The sequence below is a fragment of the Lynx rufus genome, unplaced genomic scaffold (assembly GCF_022079265.1).
Source record: "Lynx rufus isolate CCGP_SWC_20201006 ecotype Redwood Valley unplaced genomic scaffold, mLynRuf1.p SCAF_5, whole genome shotgun sequence".
NCBI lineage: Eukaryota > Metazoa > Chordata > Mammalia > Carnivora > Felidae > Lynx > Lynx rufus.
Window position 1 is genome coordinate 85,829,412 of NW_025814867.1, and position 18,465 is coordinate 85,847,876.

At 50.2% G+C, this 18,465-nt stretch overlaps 1 protein-coding gene across 2 annotated transcripts in view; it reads left to right on the top strand.

Annotated features, from left to right (window-relative positions):
• Positions 1 to 18,112, top strand: part of BDH1 (3-hydroxybutyrate dehydrogenase 1) — a 41,190-nt gene extending 23,078 nt beyond the window's left edge. For both annotated transcript variants that reach the window (XM_047098912.1, XM_047098913.1), the window contains 3 exons: positions 9,020 to 9,161; positions 15,923 to 16,075; positions 17,319 to 18,112. In XM_047098912.1, the coding sequence (XP_046954868.1) occupies positions 9,020 to 9,161; positions 15,923 to 16,075; positions 17,319 to 17,788 (765 nt within the window). In that variant the 3' untranslated portion in view covers positions 17,789 to 18,112. The remainder of the gene's footprint in view (positions 1 to 9,019; positions 9,162 to 15,922; positions 16,076 to 17,318) is intronic.
• The last annotated feature ends 353 nt before the right edge of the window (positions 18,113 to 18,465 follow it).

Below are 18,465 nucleotides of genomic sequence, written 5' to 3' on the forward strand. Positions count from 1 at the left end.
TTAGAAGTTACGTGGACCAGGAAAAAAAAAGTTACTTGGACAGCATCCAATAAAACAGTCATAAAGAAATGATAAGAAATATAGCCAAAGATTTATCTATGAAGACCATAATCGAAGTACTATTTGTAATAATAAAAACTTGGGAATAACCTAAATGACCAACAACAGAGAAATCGGAAACTAAATGACAGTAGAGCCCTAATGGGAACTATTAGGATCTTCATTATAAATGAGTGAATGAGGGGCTCCTGGGTGGCTCAGCCGGTTAAGCATCCGACTTGGGCTCAGGTCATGATCTCGTGGTTCATGGGTTCAAGCCCCATGCCAGGCTCTGTGCTGACAGCTCAGAGCCTGGAACCTGCTTCGGATTCTGTGTCTCCCTCTCTCTGCCCCTCCCCTGATCATTCTCTCTCTCTCTCTCAAAGAATGAATAAACATTAAAAAAAATAAATGAATGAATGTTACTTGGATTAATTTTTTATTTTCTTTGTCATTATTTTATTTTAAATGCAGTTTGATTCATTTATTTGTATTTTGTTCCTTTCATTCTTGTTAATTTAATTTTGGAATATGTAAAACATTAAGGTTCTAACATCAAATTATATTAAAAATATATTCAAAGTAGTGTTAGTCTTCTACCTCCTATCTTTCCCACCCCATTCTTTCATTTTCCCCTTCCCACACAAATGTTTGTATCCTGCATGGACCTTTCTGAGCTTTTTTTTTAGAAAAAAAACTTTATAATATATCAAAAATCACTCCATGTGAGTTCATAGAGATCTTCCTAACTTTTTTTTTTAACAACATTGTAGTACTCCATTGTGTGGTTGGACCATAGTTTACCCCACCAATCTCCTATATATGAACATTTAGAATATTTTTCAATATCTTGCAATTGTAAATAATGCCACAATGAATAACTTCGTGCATGTGTATTCTTGTATTTGTTGGGGGTTTATCTTAGGGTAAATTCTTAGGAATGATGACATATTTTATTAACTCTTGACATAAGGGTAATCCCTTATGTCAAGAGTTAATAAAATATGTCATCATTTTTTAAAGATATCTCCACATTTGTCATCATAGGGGCTGTGTAACTTTACATTCCCACCAGTAATGTATGAGAAGGTCTGTTTCCACACAATTTCACCAACAGTGTACTTGAAGTTTCTTTTATTTATTTTGAGAGAGAGAGAGAGTGCAAGCAAGGGAGGGGCAGAGAGAGAGGGATCCCAAACAGGCTCCTCACTGTCGGTGCAGAGCCCGACACGGGGCTCAAATCAGATCATGACCCCAGCCGAAATCAAGAATTGGACTCTCAACCAACTGAGCCACCCAGGCACCCCATGTACTTTAAGCTGTTGATTTTTGCCAATCTGATAGGTGAGAAATATATCCCAGTACAGTTTTAATTTGCATTTTTTCTGTTGTGAGTTCTGCCCTGGTATTTAAAGGCATGTGTGACCCAGAAGTTGCCATTTAGCAACCTTCACGCTCACTATTGACCAGAACTTAGTCACATGACCTTACCTAGCTGCTAGGGAGGCTGGGAGATGTAGTCCATATTCTGAGATAGTATGTACCCTGCTTAAAGTTAGGGGTTCTACTGCTATAGAAGAAGGGAAGAATGGGTATTTAGAATAATTTGCTGCCTCTTCGCAGTAGATGAGATATTTTTCTTTATTTTGAAGGCAGTAAGAATCCAGAGAAGGAATTTTTTTTATAGTAGGTTTAATATCTGTGAAAACAATACCTGTCCAATGTAAATGTTCAATAAGATAAACAAACACAAATAATACAGTAATTTGCATAGCCACGGTTTGAACATATTTCGAAATCAGAGAGGGTTTCCAGACTTAAAGCTGTATTACAAAGCTGTAATTGTCAAGACAGTATGGTGCTGGCACAAATCAGAGAGGGTTTATTTGTCTTTTTAATTTTTCCTTCTTTTGAATTATGAAAGTAATACATATTTATAATAGATTCAAACCAGACAGAAGTGGATGATATAAAAAAGGGAAGTGTTTTTACTGCAGTCTCTTGCCCCAGAATAACTAAAACGTATGTGTGCACATTATTTGTGACTTTTGCTATTAAAATCAAAGCCACAGTGAATCGTCTTACACATATCTTTGCATGCTTTTCATTAGTCATTCTTAGGAAAAATTTCTAGATATGAAAATATTGGGTAGAAAAAGGTGTACAGATTTTAGGTTTCATTCAAATCTGCCAAACTGCTGCCTCCAAAAGCCATACCAATGCCTACTCCCTGTGATAGTGCATGCAAAAACCTGTTTCAGGATGGATTTGGGGATGACGGGTGGGGCATCTTTGGAGCTGGGTTCTCTGCATAACGTGGACCTGCTTCAACAGGTCCTGGCAGGAGCTGTGATGGCACAGAATGTTTTGTGCCTTTGAAGTTCCTTCTCCATGTCTTAAACACCTGTGCCATTATGGTGGCTTACCCAGTGACCCAGGGGCTGCACCCTGACTCCACATTGCAGGACAGAAGCTGCTGAGTGCTGAAGAGGAGCTTTTGAGAGAGAGTCATGACCTTGGATTCTAGTGCCGTATCAGCCACTAGCCCGGGACTAGGCACTTCCCCTCCCTGAGCCCCTTACTTGTAATAAGGGGGTTGGACTGGGTGCTCTTATTCCGTCCATCCCCACGGCAGTGATTCTGATATAGTGACTGGTATTTTCTTCAAAATACCGGACAAGGTCATTGCCAGATTATGTCTGTTGGAGCTACTTCTTGACTATTTTGATGTCATGGTCTGTCTTTTCTGGTCAAAGGCTAGAGGAGACAGAAGTCACTAGAGGTTTGAATTAATTATGCACAGCAGAAAGCAGTCAGAGCCACCAGAGACCAGGGATGAAGTGCTATAGGAATTGAAAACAGGAGATCAGTCTTCCAGCCTGCTTCTGCGATGTTAAGCCACATGGTAGATTCTGACTACATCTGTGCCCAAACACTCCACATGCTCTTATCTCAGTCCCTGGGCCAACTCAAGGACTTGGCTCCAGAGATGTTTCTCCTCTCCTACATCATTAACTCCTCGCTCTCTACTGAATCATTTGGTTGCATGTGCATGCACACACATACACACACACACACCCACTCTCTCTCTCTGACACAACCCCATATCCTGTGTCTGCTACTACCTTATTTCTCTGCATCCCCAGAAGGTTGTTTGTAATAGATATTTTCGCCTATTTACTTCCCATTTTATTTCCAACCCATCTAGATTGGACTTTGGGCCCCACCACTCTGTTTATTTGTTCTTTCACCCAACAAATATTTATTGCGTACCTACTATGAGCTAACAATGTTCTCCTTTTGAGATACAGCATATACCCATTCAGGGAGGGTAAGCTCCCTTGTGGAGCTTATGTGGAGGAGGGGAGATGCACAGGGAGATAGAGAAGACAAATATGTAAATTGCTTTTCTATGGGATATTGAAGCTGTGGAGAAAAATAAAACAGGAAAAGAAGATGGATGGTGAATTTGGTAGAGCGGGTGTTGAGTTTAAAGAGGGAAGAAAGTCCTTACCGAGAAAGTGACATTGGAAGGAGGTAAGGGGTAAGGGAGCAAGGCTTGCAGGTTTGAGGGGGAAGAAGGGATGGCCAAGCCAAAGCCCAAGCAGGGTGTGTGCCTGTGTGTATTAGACAACAGCAGGAGGCCTCTGTGGCTGCAGTGAGGGAGGGAGGGGGAGTGGTGTGAGGTGAAAATGGAATTGGGGGTGGATCTTGTATCAGAGAAGGGACAGATTGCCTCTCTCTGGGAGTGGGAGAAGGCTTGATAGGCCAAGGTGGCATCTCATTGCCATCTGGAAGGACAAACAGGAGTTCCTGTGATGGAGTTTGCATACTTAGACACTGTCAGTAGTTTGAGGTAGGTGAAGCCCAGAACCCTCCTGGAGGGAGAGGAGACCAGCTGGGAAAAGAAGGCAGGGAACCAGGAAGGCCCCTGCATGCCTCTGAATAGCTTTTATCGAGGATGCCGGCAGCCCTCATTTTGCTGGATCCATTGGCCACTTCTCGGATCGTATCATACTCAACCCATCAGCAGCTTTGACCTAACAAACCACTCTTGTTTGTTACACATTGTTTCTTGCCTTTTGGACACCTGCTCTCTTGGTTTTTCTTCCATTTCCCTTGCGAGCTGCTCTTGCTACCCATCCTGTGATTATTACAATGCCCCAGGCTTGCTCCTCTTCAGTGTTTCTAATATGTGCGTTAACTGCTCCCATTTAACATGCTGAGTGTCCTCACTCCTGCCTTGAGGTGCTAGAGCACCTACCAGGACATGCTGAGAGTCTGTAAAACCTTCCTGCCACGATTAGTCCATCACTTGCCTCTAGATGGTAATAAGTGGAGGTAGAAGAGGTGGAGAGGTTGGACAGAGTTGTTAATGTGCTGTGATATTTTCCTTCTGGTCTCCAGTAAAATGAGGTGGACTTCAAGAAAAGTACTAGGAAAAACAGACTCTTAACCATGGAGAACAAACTGATGGTTACCAGGGTGGGGGGACAAGTGATGGGGATTCAGGAGTGCCCTTGTGATGACCAGCAGGTGATGTATGGAAGTGTTGAATCACTGTAATATACACCTGAAACTAGTAGAACATTGTATGTTAACTAATTGGAATTAAAATAAAAAAAAGCGGGGAGCCTAGGTGGCTCAGTCAGTTGAGTGTACAACTTTGGCTCAGGTATGATCTCATAGTTTGTGAGTTCAAGACCCACATTGGGCACAGAGCCCGCTTTGGATCCTCTGTCCCCCCTCTCTCTGCTCCTCCCCGCTCACGGTCTCTCAAAAATAAACATTAAGAAAACAAAAACAAAAACAAACTTAAAAGCTACCTGGAGAGCTTACCATTTATGCTCTGGAGTCTGAGGCCACAGAATGGTATCTTATTATTTACCAGCCGAAGTCTAGAGCCCCAATAATGAAGCCAGAGTGGCTCATCTGGAGGCAGAGCAAAGAAAGCTGTACCAGGAAAGGGCCGTCCTTCTGCCCGGAAGGACACGCTTGCCTGGACCTGATGTGGACAAGGGGGAGGGCACCCCCGAGTCATCATAAGGGTGCCCATCCAGTGAGACTCCTAGGAGCACCCATGTGGCCCCAGCCAAAGGGCTGCCTCACTGAAGCTGAGGCTGAGGGAGAAGAGGCACAAGAGATGTCCAGGGGAGGGATCCCTGCAGAACCCACAAAAGCACCCCAAGAAGGGAGGGCCAGCTCTTGTGCACCTGCTGTCCCAGGGCATGGACAGCAAGACAGCAGGAGTACCAGGCTCTGAAGACTACAGTCTTGCCCCCTAATTTGCCAGCCCCTGGATCCCACCCCAGAAAGGGTCAGAGATTAAGGCACAGGTGAGGAGGAGCTAGAAAACAGGGAGAAAGACAATCTTCACCCCTATCTGCATCCTGTGGGTTTTCTGCACTCCCTCAGGCCTGGGTCAGGGCAGGTTTTAAATTGGATACAAGTTTGAGGGTTTGGGTCTTCAAACCAGGCTGGGCACCCTAAGTCAAACAAAGAGGCTCTACTATCTGAGGGTGTGTGGAATCGCTACAAGAATTGCCTGAGATTTCATCCAGGGGTAGAAAGAGAGCTGACAGATGAAATTTAAAGGGATAGTGAAAGGGGCACCTGGGTGGCTCAGTCGGTTAAGTGTCCGACTGTGGCTCAGGTCATGATCCCACGGTTGGTGAGTTCAAGCCCTGCGTTGGGCTCTATGCTGACAGTTCAGAGCCGGGAGCCTGCTTCAGATTCTGTGTCTCTGTCTCTGCTCCTGCCCTGCTCGTGCCCTGTCTCTCTCGGTCTCTCAAAAATAAATACACGTTAAAAAAATAATAAAGGGATAGTGAAAGAAGTGGGTTTATTAGTAAACCAGTTACATAGGCACCAGCACAGCAGGACTGAAAGCTTGTCCCTGAGCAGCAGGACAGATGAAGACGAAGACACAAAAACCCTGGAGCCAGGGAGGCAGTGCAGCCCAGGCAGTGTGGCCTTGGACTAAGGACAGGTGGATCTGGAAGGGGACCAGCTGGTGGATCTGGAAGGGGACGGTCGTGGTGTCCCTGCTGACGTGGCTGTCAGGAGCAGGATGTGAAGGCTGCTCAGAGTGATGAGAACTCTTGGGGACGTCTGTCAGGTGGAGGTAGGAGGTGGGTTTCTCTCCTGGGGTCCTGAATGCTGAGCCCAAAGCTGTGAGCACTGAGGTTAACCCCCAGTTTCTCTGGGGGAAGGCTCTTAGCTGCTCTGTTACTAAACTAAGTTCGTGTGGGCCCCCTGACACGGATGAGGAGTCTCCCCTGGGGATTTCAGGGACATTGGCTCAATGCTGGCTAGAGGCTCAAGGAGAGGTCTGGTGTGGGGTCTGAGAGTTGCTGAAAGGTGGTAGCAGGGTTAACAAAGCCCAGGAAGAAGACAGGACTCATGGGTGCCTCTCCCGGCGGAACTGGTGTCAGCACCCCTTGGACACTCAGACCACTTGGGCTCTGCTCTGAGGGGCATTCGAGGAAGCATGACATGAAGACTGCATGAACACAAGATATGTGTTTTTGTGGTGCCTGCGTGCTGTCTGGGGAAGAGAGAGGTGTCTGTGGACACCAGCCCCTCCCACCTCCAGGCCTGAAGATGGCGTCATCCCAGGGAGTTCTTTGCTGGTGGAGCCGTCTGTGGGAACGGCAGCAGAAGCTCTACCTGTAGATGGAACACCTGTCTTGTTGTCTAGGAAGGGCTACGCACGTTGCTTCTTTCAGGGGAGGCTCCCTGTAGAGGGTGACTGTTTTGGGGTGTAGGAGATCTTAGTGGGGAGTGGGGGGGGGATCAGCCTGGCCTTCTGTCTCCTGCCTGGGTTTTCTCTGCACCACGTTCTGCCCCATGACCTCCACCCTCACTGTCTGAGCTCCTGGGCAGTCTACACCATCCGTGGACTGTGAAAGTCACTTCTTGTTTTGGGCTGAGTTTCTTCCTGGCCCTGCTTCTGTTTTGTGGGCTGCGTAGGACAAGTCTGCTCCCTCACTGTCCTGTTCTCCCCAAGTCTCTCTCCAGAGTGATTATCTCCAGCACCTTTGGCCCCATTTGACATAGTCCCTTCACCATTCTCTCCTTTGTCCCTCTGACACACATGTGCAGAGTGTCCAGCCTTGGGGTTAGAGTCCTCGTGGTTCAGACCACTTAATGAGGCTCAGCCTAATTTGTAGAGAAGTTTTCGCCACTGACATATGCTGACATCCTTGTGCTTCCTACTCTTGCCCTTTCTGAGGATGTTTGCTTCAGTACTTCTTGTAGCTGAGGCAAGCCCTTGGCTGGGAGTAAGGATATCTCCCTCACGTCAGCATCTGGCAGCTATGTAGTCCTCTTATAAGATGCATTACTGTTTCATGCACCACTAAGAAAGTCACTGTCAATCAAATTGTAACGGACAGTGTTTGACTTTCACATCCATTGTAGCTGATCCCTATGGTGGAAAAAATGTGGATTATAGAATAGATGAAATATGGTAATACAACCGGCCTCATGATGTGAGGGCTAATGAGAAATGCACGGCAAGTGCTTAGCACAGTGGGAAGCATGGTAAACACTCAGTAAATGATGCCTGCTTTTATCCACACCCTCCAGCAGCTCACCATTGCCCCCAAGAAGACCGCCGCCCACCTCCCCAGCCGCATGTGCAACCATTTCCTTATGCCTCTGCTCTGCCTGAAAAGGACTTTCCTATGCCTGAGATGTCCCATCCCCAGGGCCCCTCTGGCTCATGGCCTCAGCTGTCACTGCTCTTGAAAGGCCGTCCCTGTCTGTCCCACCTTCTGTGCAGTCTCTCACCTCTTGCAAGGTTTCAATGCAGCAAATACTGCCTGTGTTGTTCACTGATGCATCTGCTCCCTTCCTTACAAGGTGCCTCTTTGACAACAGGGGCTGAGTTATTTATTTTTGTGTCTCCAGTTCTTAGCACAGGGCTAAGAACATGATGGAGGCCCAAGAAATGTTTGCTTTCTCGTGTTTAAGAATACCTGGATTTGCATAGCGCTTTATAGTTTAGCAGGTTTTAAATAAAGATGATTTCCTCATTCTGTTAACCTGAGCAGATCAGGACAGGTGGCAATGTCCTTATTTCTAAGCTGGAAAAACTGGGCACCTGGTAAAGGATGCACCAGAGTACCTGAGCCTGAGTAGTGACTGAGCTGGAATTAGAGCCTGCTTTGGCCTCTGACCATCTTGGTGGTGACAGGCCTTTGTCTTAGAACAGAGGTGACAAACTGCCAGCCCACTGGTCACATATGGCCTGTGGATGTGCTTTCGCCTATGTTGTTTTGTTTTTTTTTTAACGTAAGTTGCCGACACTTAAAAAATTAGGAAATCCTGGGCACCTGGGTGGCTCAGTCGGTTAAGCATCTGACTCTTGGTGTCAGCTTAGGTCATGATCTCATGGTTCGTGGGCTTGTGGGATTGAGCCCCGTGTCAGGCTGTGCACTGACAGTGAGGAGCCTGCTTGGGTTCTCTCTCATCCCTCTCTCTCTGCCCCTCCCTCATGTGCACACACGCCCTCTCTCGCACACTCTCTCTCTCAAAATAAACTTAAAAAATTAGGAAATCCTAATCTGAGCATCTGGCAACTCTATGTTACATACATACCCACATGGGCAGCAGCTGGCAGGGGTTGAGAGGAAGGCACGTGCTTCATTCCCAAGTCCCCACCCTCCCCATTATCTGATACCCACATGTCTGGCCCGAGCAGGTACTGAGTCTGCAACCTTTGCTTAGAGAAAGACTCCTGCTGGTGAGTCTTTCTCCTGGGGGCTTGAGCTAGGGCATTTGGTTTGGCCTGATTTGTCATCAGTACTAGGGTTGAATAGAACTGCCTGCTGGTTGAACAGCCCCAGTGGGTCTCCAGAGACCGTTTCCTGCAGTTGTTAGTAAGCCCAGGCTTTGGCAGGACCTTGGCCCTGGTCCTCATCCTGCAGGCAGGGTAGGAAGGAAGTTGTTGAAGCAGCTCCTCTCTCCTCCTCAGGACAAAGGAAATGATGGGGTCAAGGAGCTGGACAGCTTGAAGAGCGATCGACTAAGAACTGTTCAGCTCAATGTCTGCAAAAGTGAGGAAGTGGACAAAGTGGTGGAGATTGTCCGCTCGAGCCTGGAAGACCCTGAGAAAGGTAAGGGGCACCTTGGGGCAGCAGGGGTAGCGCACTAGCCGTCCCAAGGGCACCTTTCCTAAAAACTACGCCCCATTTACTTGTGTCCTGCCAAAAGCCTACTTTCCCTGTTGTTTAAGCTCTTCCTCTTGCCCAGTGGGAGGCAGTGGGTTAAATTAAACACACACATGCAATAAGGCAATGCGAAATAAAGCCAGAGGTGGTTTAAAAATCTCTAGAAATGGGGCTCCTGGGTGTCAGTTGGTTAAGTGTCGGACTTCGCCTCAGGTCATGATCTCGTGGTTCCTGGGTTCGAGCCCTGTGTCGGGCTCTGTGCTGGCCTCCCTCTATCTCTGCTCCTCCCCTGCTTGCGTTCTGTCTCTCTCTCTCTCTCTTCCTCAAAGATAAATAGACGTTAAAAAAAAAATTTTTTTTTAAATCTCTAGAAGAGATGAATGGATGAGTGCTGGTTCAGGTCCGTTCAGACAGTGCTCATTGGATGCCCACTCTGGGCCTGGTGCCAGACCAAGTGCTGGGGACACAGAGATGACCAAGGCACAGTTCCTGTCCCCAAGGACCTCACAGTTTATTGGGGGGCTAGCCCAGATGATTTCCAAATCCCCTCTCAGGGAGCAACACACAACAGAAGGACACAGCCCAGTCTTCAGAGGGGTGGGGAGCTGGTTGTTGAAAGCAGATTGTGGTAGAGCGCAGGAGGGCGTTCCAGGAGGAGGGGAGAGCGTGAACGATGGTGAGAAGCAGACGGCATGTGCCAGGGGACGAGCCAGGGGACAAGTCTGGTGGAGGCAGGAGCAGGAAGTGGGGCTGAGGAGGGAGGTCGTCCAGGGCCTGGGGTCCAGGCAAGGGAGCATGGTCACTCTCTTGAGGCCTGTGGGAGCCACTGAAGGGGATTTTCTGAGGGGAATGACCTGGTCAGTCTGGGGACTGTGACGGCAGTGTGGAGGGTGGATTTAAAGGGAGTGCAGGAGTGCTGAACAAGGGCAGTGGGTGTTACGGATGAGGAGGGATCAGATTCGGGAAGGCACAGCTGTTTGGACTTGGTGACGGATGCATGTGGGGATGAGGGAGGGGCATGAGGCCTCTCCTGTCACCTGGTGCCCCCCACTGGAGGAGCAGGTTGAGGGATGGGAAGTGCCCATGGGACACCCTGGGGGAATGTCCGGGTGGAGACCAGATGTCCAGGCCAGGAGGTGAGGCTGGGGTGGGGGGGGGGGCGGTGCGGATACAGAGGGACTCCTGGGAACATAAGCGGTCAGGGGACGAGAGGGGGAGAGGCAGCTGGCGGAGAAGGTGGGTACTGGGCACTGGAAGCTGAAGGAACAAAAAGTTAGAGGGCCAGTAGCTAATAAGGTCACATGGTACAGAAAGTTCCTGTAACATAAGGACTTAGCTGTCCTCCCAGTTCGGCTCATGGGGGACCTAAGTGGGAGGAGACACCATTCATGAAGTACACAGCCGTGATGGTGCTGCATTCTGGGCTACTTGCTTCATCTAAGACATTTACCTTTTTTTTTTTTTAATGTTTATTTATTTTTGAGAGAGAGAGAGAGAGAGACAGAGCATGAGTGGGGGAGGAGCAGAGAGAGAGGGAGGCACAGAATCGGAAGCAGGCTCCAGGCTCTGAGCTGTCAGCACAGAGCCTGATGCGGGGCTCGAACTCACGAACTATGAGATCATGACCTGAGCCGAAGCCGGACGTTCAGCCGACTGAGCCACCCAGGCGCCCCTAAGACATTTACCTTTGAGTTTCCTGGTAGACCATGCAGAAAGAGAACCTCATTCAGTTCTCTGCTTTTCCACAGAATGGGGTGGGGGCAGCTCTCCTGAATGGTGACTTCAAGCACTAGTAGGGAGGAGGGGAGGGCACCAGGGCCTGTGCTGGGCCCCGTTGAGCATTTATCAGGCAGGCGGAGATGCTGTCACCGGCCAGCAGCTGCCTCAGAAACTCCTGTGCTGTGTGGCTATCGGAGAAGCTGTTGCTTGGCCTGCCAGCCTGTCGCTGATGTGTCACCTTGTCAGCTCAGTGCTGGCCCACCCCAAGGCAGGCCATGGCCAGGTCTCTCTGCTTTCTGAGGAGAGGCCTGTGAGTTCCCTCACTCACTGAACATCTGTTTAATAATTAGCAGGCAAAGCCAGGGCTCCTGTCCCATTGAGAAAAGGCAGGATATGGGTCCCACTGGGATGATTATCAGCTTGAGAGGAACAGCCTGCCTCACCCCTCCCCAGTGGTAAATCCTCCTCATGCCCACCTTCCCCGACTGCCAGGATGTTGCCTTCATAAGCGATTAGGCAGGAAAACAGCTGCATTCAGCACCATAAAGCCACTTCATTGCAGCCTGAGGGTTTGTGGTGATTTAAAATGCCCACAGAAAGAAATCACCACTGTAGACCGAGCACAGAGTGGGGCTGCACCAGAGCTGGGGGCTGCCCAGGATCCTGATCTTTGTCCCCTGCCACCAGGGCAGGACAGTTTCGGTTCCCTGTATTAGTCTGGCCGTTTAGCTTAACAGGCAAGGCAGGGTAGACCCGGAGCCACATTGAGCTCAAAGCCTAGTACCGCCTCGATGCGTAAACTTTTCCCTACTGCATTTTCTCTCATGACGCATTTCAGTGAGGGCTGATAAACCACACCATGACCTTACTTAACCAATACTGCATTTTCTGGAAAAAGATTTGAAGATTTTTCGGTCTGAAAAAGGTAATAAATCTGTCAGACATGTGGTTGTCCAGGTCTCTCTCTCTCTCTCTCTCTCTCTCTCTCTCTCTCCCTACTTCCCCCTCCACCTCTCTTCCTTCCCTGTGGCCCCCACCCCCACCCCAAGGGCCGGTTTTTTCCTGGTAAAGCCGCTGCAGTTCTCCCCTTCTCGGGCAATGCTGTCCTTGAGCTCCAGGTGGCGCCCTCTGGGGCTTTCAGATCAGCCTGCGGTTCCTAAGTGGGTGGCTGCTTCCAACACACCACCCAGACAGGATCCTAACCAGGACAAGTGGAGCGTACATTTTGATGAGGAGTTTGGTGCCCTTCACGTTGGCTCCATGGAACAGTATCTGTCAAAGCCACGGGAGCCAGGCTCAGGGGGGTGAGATAAAGGGGATTGTGTGATCAGGGCAGGTGAGCCATCTGCCAGCAGAACTCTGAGTGACTGGATAGACACCTGGAGCCTGTAACCAGCACTGCCCACCTGCACCCCAGGGAAAGGCTAAGTCAGTGAGCCAACCGGCAGGCCCGATCTTGCAACCATCACTTAACCTCACAGTCCATAGATATTTATTGAATACCTGCTGCATGCTTGGTAGTGTACTGAGCACCAGTAAGGGTTTGACCTGGCAGGAGGAGTTTGTGGTGCGACACCAGCCAAGCCTAAGTTGGTGGCTTCACGGCAGGACCTATTTGGAACAGTTACAGCACCGGGGACATTATGCCGCAGATAGAGAAGACCCTGTCCTCCATCTGGGACTCCCTCAGTCTGGGAGTGAGAAGACTGTAGTTATCGTGGGCTTCATCTCTTACTAGAAGTGTGACCTTAGGCTTGTATGTTCCTCTGTGTGGGCCTCAGCCTGCCCATCTGTGAAGTGGGAGAAGTGCCTGTGAGTGATCCAGTGCTCACACCTAGATCTGACTGCCGCAGCACCATGGGCAGAAAGTCAGCAAAAACTGCTCTCATCTCCGGCTGAGGGACGGGGCATTGAGCAGAGCCAGGGAGCAGCAGGGCGGGGTGGAGCATGAGGCAGGAGCGTAGGTGGCTCAGGCTTCCAGAGGGCAGAACAAGAAGCCTGGCAAAGGAGGCCTCACATACTCCCTCTGGAAAGGAATTATCAGAGGGGGAAGTGACTGATAGAGGACAGTCTGGCTGACCGGCCTATCAGGATGGAGGTGGAGGACAAAGGCTGTGACAAGGAGACCTGGGAGAGTCTTCTCCAATGATACTGGAGGGAGGCCACCGGGACCCAGAGTAACGCTGTGGAAAGAGGAAAGAAGACACCGATTCTGTGACAGCAGAGGAAGCCAACAGCAGCGCAGAGTTGAGCATGAGGGCTGTGTTTTCTATCCTGTCTACCTGTTAGCTGGGTGACATTGAGCAGGGCACTTAACCTCCCTGAGCCTCAGTTGCCTCATCCAGACCTGGGACAACTTAATATCTGAATGAATGCATGCAAAGTGCTTATTCAGGGGCTGGCAGCTGTCCTTTTGATCTTGATCAATAGTATCAACTGATCAGTAATATCAACTGATACTCTTGATCAGTACTCATAGATGGGGGAAGAAGTGAGGAACCAGATGAAAGTGAGGCTGTTAGCAAAGAGGAGGTGCGGGCTGGAGCAGCTGGAGAGTGACGTGTTGCTGTGGGTCGGGGGTGCTGGGGCCCTGGGGAGCATTGAGGTGAAAGTGCCCATCAGGAGGAGGAGACCGGGGTTAGGAGAGAGCCATGAGTGCAAGGGGTACATGGGAACCCTTGACGCAGAGGCGGTGATGTGACGGGGCTGTCGCAGGAAAACAGCAGGAATGTTCACTGTGAGTGGGTTTGGAATGTTGGCTGAGGACTCCAGAGAGCTCCTAGGTCCGCAAACTGTTACTGCTTATCAAGTCAGCAGAGCTGTAATCCAGGAGCAATGTGCTTCCACAGGTCAAGTTCAATTACACTTTTTTGGATATCAGTGTCAGATGTAATTAGTTTTTAGTTGGGAAAAAAAAAAATCCCTGTATGCATTTTAAGTGTGATACTGTCCTGTGTGAATCAAACACAAAGCAGCTGGAAATTTCCATGAACATAAAGAAGACGAGGCTGCCTGAGCACCAAGTGTAATTTGAGAGAAGGTGGTGTAGGACAGGACATTGGTGGACACCTGTATTTAGGGGGCAGGTAGAAGAAGGGCGTTAGGGAGGATGGAGGAGTGCTTGGGTATCATTAATGCCAAGGGAGGAGTGAATGTCAGGCACCATGAGTCGTGCTCATACTGTGGGAGGTTGAGGGGAGTGAAGATGGGAGGGAGGGATGAGGGGGGACGGTGACATCCTCAGCAGGTAGCACCGCAGACACCATGGAGCAGCAGCAGGGCTGGGGCCCAGGGGAACAGAGAAATGGGCCGTGGAGGGAAGGAGAGCAGACAGCGGTGTGAGGAGGTAGCATGGTTAAGAGAAGGTTCTTTAGAGTGTTGAGACATGGTATTTGTAGACATGCATTCATCTGACAAACATTTATTGAGCATCTAATGGGTATAAGGCTGAAGGGAGGGGGGTCAGGGGCAAGGGAAGGGTTGAGGTTGCATAAAAAAGGGACAAGGAGTGATGGCTTATGGTTTGGAAGGTGGAGGGTGAAGTGTCAGCCTTGTCAGGTGGCGGGAGGCCTCCTGCCCTTCCTGGGAAGAAGAGAGGGGTGAAGACTTCCCGGGGAGGTCTGCAGGATGGGGGTTGTAGTGGCTGCGTCACTGCGAGGTCACTGGTGAGACCTGAGAGCCTGAGGCGTCAGCTCAGCCGCTGTGGGGAGTGGGAGTGAGAGCTTCATGAGCACTTTGTTAACCAGCAATTTCCTCTCTTAATAAATGTCCTTAATTCTCTGTAATTGAAGGAGAAGGCACCAGAGGTCAGCTGAAGCTTTAATTTGGGTAACACAGAAGAAAAGCAGCGAGAGACCAATCACTCTGTCATTTACACAAACTCATTTCCATGATTAACTTGGAAAGTGAAGCAGGGCCAGGGTTCCCACAGGCAGCAGGAGGACAGGCCCTGGAGGACAGCTCTGCCCTGAGGCTCCAGCCCATCCAGCCCTGGCCCCCCAAAAACAGAACTCAGAGGGCCCTGCAAATCAAGGCCGCCTCCTCGGTGCCACTTTCCCCAGTTCAGCTCTGCCTCTGACTTCTGGGGCACCCTGAAGCCAGTCCCTTCTCCTCGGGGCCTCTGCTTCCCTGGCTGTAAAAGTAGTCGTCAGAGCTCCAAGGATCCTTCCAGCACCAGTGTTCACTGAGTCTACAGAAACCAGCTCTCCCCTCGCTGGTCTTGCCGGAAACAGTCAACCCAAGTATACTCAGAGTGTACGTTTGCTCTGATTCCGTACTCCACCTGGGACCACACAAGGCTGAGGGGGGTTCTCTACCCGCAAAGGCCAGGTGTATGTATACACTGGGGCTTACCAGTGGTAACCAGCAAATAGTGCGTGGTTCACAGAAGGGAGATCAGAGAATGCAGTAATGATCAGAAGGGTCTCAGGGTGGAGTAGGACTGGGGCTCGGCCTGAGGTCAAGCCTTAGCTGAGCCTCTCACTGCTATGTGACCTTGGAGGCTGGGTCCCTCCCTTGACCTCCAGAGAAGGCTTGACCTGGAAGACTCCTGTGGTTCTCCTGGCTTCCGGCAGGAGGGTGAATTCAGGTGAAGTTGCAGAGGCAGGGATGAATACTCGGTGCGGGGTGCAGGGTGCGAGGACGTGACTGCATGGAGCAGAGTGGAAACGAGTTAGCTGATGTGGGACTCAGGACTGAAGGCACCTGGCAGGGCTGGGTCATGGTGGGGCCCAGAGAGTCAATGCAGGTAGAAGCAAGATGATGATTGGACCTTTTAGACTTAAGGGAGCGTCACAGCCAGCACTTTCGTCCTCTTGGTCTCCTGTTATTCTTGGTGAGTCTAGAAAGTGTCCCAAGAGCCTTGGATAGGAAGTGGCAAGTCTGGGGGGAAAGGGACAAGAGCAGGGAGGGGGATGGGCTGCAGGCTGATGGGTGAGGTCTGAGGCCAAGGCTAGGTGGTGACTGCAGTTCTGTCCTATCCTGTCCAGGCATGTGGGGCCTGGTCAACAACGCGGGCATCTCGACTTTCGGAGAGGTGGAGTTCACCAGCATGGAGACCTACAAGGAGGTGGCAGAAGTGAACCTCTGGGGCACGGTGCGGATGACAAAATCCTTTCTGCCCCTCATCCGAAGGGCCAAAGGTGAGTTGGAAAGGGATCTTCCTCTTGCCCCACCTTTTCTTCTTTGCTTAGTATGGAACTTGGTCTCAGCAGATCAGCATCCGTTCCCCCGTGAAGCTGAACACCTGACTCTCAGGGGCTGTGCAGGTCTTGTGGGTGGTGGTAAGTGGAGGTGCCATGGCCAGGCAGATGGAAAGGGATGTGTGATTCTCAGGAAGAAGGGCCGCTAAGAGGTCAGCAGTCTCAAAGGCTGAAAAATTAACAGCAATAATCCCACTCTCGGGACCTAATCTAGAGAAATAACCACCCTTTTGCACAGAGCTGTGTGTGCACAGCAACTATCAACAGAGGTGTGGTTAAGTAAATTTTGGTATATCCGTCCTATGAGTTACTGTGCCACAGTTAAAAAATAAGATGATTGTGGTTATAAGTAAAATACAGTAATAGTAACAGTCAGGATTAGAAATCTGGAACCAGACAAAACACTCAAACCGTGTCAGTTGGTTAGGAAGTGACTGATTCAGATTTTCTCCCTAGATAGCAAACAATAATGGAAAAAAGGGCACAATCCATACGGTCTATCCCAAAGTTTCGGCAGTGATAGGATGAACCCAGAGAGCAGCTGTAGGATTTTAGAAGAAAACCCCAACCCTCCAGTGACTTCCAGCTTAGAAGTTTCTGAAAGTTGCCCTCCCCACAGTGTCCAGGATGAGGCTGTGCCTTAACTTGCTGAGTGCACACCCAGGGCAAGCAGGTCCCAGGTCTGCTTGGGCTTACTTGGATCAGCTCCACCTGTATCCCACTACCCAAGGCTGGGTCTGTGGGAAAGCCTCTCGAGGTCGCCACTCTCTTCTGGTGCTGGAGACCCTGTCCACATGGCCTAGCCCTGAAATCAGGTGCAGAACCCTGGCCCTGCCTGCTTGCAGCTGGAGCCCTGGCAGGTGATAGAAATTTGCCCATTCTGTGTGCCCTCCTCGTATGCAGCCTGCTCTTTGCTCTTCCCGTGTCCTGCCCGGCACAGTCAGCTGCCTGGGAAATATCAGGGAGGTTCATCCTGACATGTGGGCCTGAGCTGACTATAAACGAGAAGGCCCCTTGACCCTGGGTGGTTCAGAATTCCAGGCCCCAGCCTGACAGGCAGCAAAACAGGTGTCAGGGCCAGGAAGCCAGTTGCAGCCAGGCCTCTGGAAACATGCCGGGCCCCCGGCCCTCTGCCCCACCAGGCAGTGCCTCCTGAGCAGGTGTTTGCCGTCTCCCTCTGTAGGTCGCATTGTCAACATCAGCAGCATGCTGGGCCGCATGGCCAACCCAGCCCGCTCCCCATATTGCATCACCAAGTTCGGGGTGGAGGCTTTCTCTGACTGCCTGCGCTACGAGATGTACCCGCTGGGCGTGAAGGTCAGCGTGGTGGAGCCTGGCAACTTCATTGCTGCCACCAGCCTCTATAGCCCTGAGCGGATCCAGGCCATTGCCAATAAGATGTGGGAAGAACTGCCTGAGGTGGTGCGCAAGGACTATGGCAGGAAGTACTTTGATGAGAAGATCGCCAAGATGGAGACCTACTGTAACAGTGGCTCCACAGACACATCCCCTGTCATCAAGGCCGTCACCCACGCTCTGACCTCTGCCACGCCCTATACTCGCTACCACCCCATGGACTACTACTGGTGGCTTCGAATGCAGATCATGACCCACTTGCCCGGAGCGGTCTCCGACAGGATCTACATACACTGAAGAGTTTCCCACTGGCCTCTGTTGGGGAGCCCTGGTGGGAGGGAAGGGGGGGGGGGAGGGAGGGAGGATCTTGACTACCTACTTGTGCATTATCCACACACAGTCTCAGGAGGACCTACCACCCGTTTTAGCATTAGCCAGAGGGGACAGCCCAGACCTACTTGTGCGCACAACGAGTGGTCTGGGCCTTCGCAGTCATGGTATGGAGTGGTGTGCAGGGCCCCCAAACCTCAGGGCAAACACGGTACATCCAACTCTCTGGAGCTGATTTCATACAAAGCGTTTGGGAAGACATGTTTATATTAAAAACAGATTTATTATCAATTCTTCACATTTTAAAGCCAAAACATCAGTTCAAAAATGTATCTCATTTGATTCTTAAACCAGCCTGATGGGTAGAAAGGACAGATATTCTTTCCTTTGGTACATGAATTTGCGGCCCAAAGAGGACACACGAGCAACCCATTTATTGCCTGTAAATGGTCTGGGTTGTGTGCTCCTGCCACTGCTGTAGAATCGCCTCATGTTTTGTGTTCCAGGGCTGCTCTGAATCCAGCTACCTGAGAATCCTGTGATGAGCTCTATCCTCACCTGAGCACCCCTTTGCATGTCCATGGTGCCTCTGTGTGTGACCCAGAGCCAGCAATTCGAAGGGGTGGGGACATTCTGGAAATTTC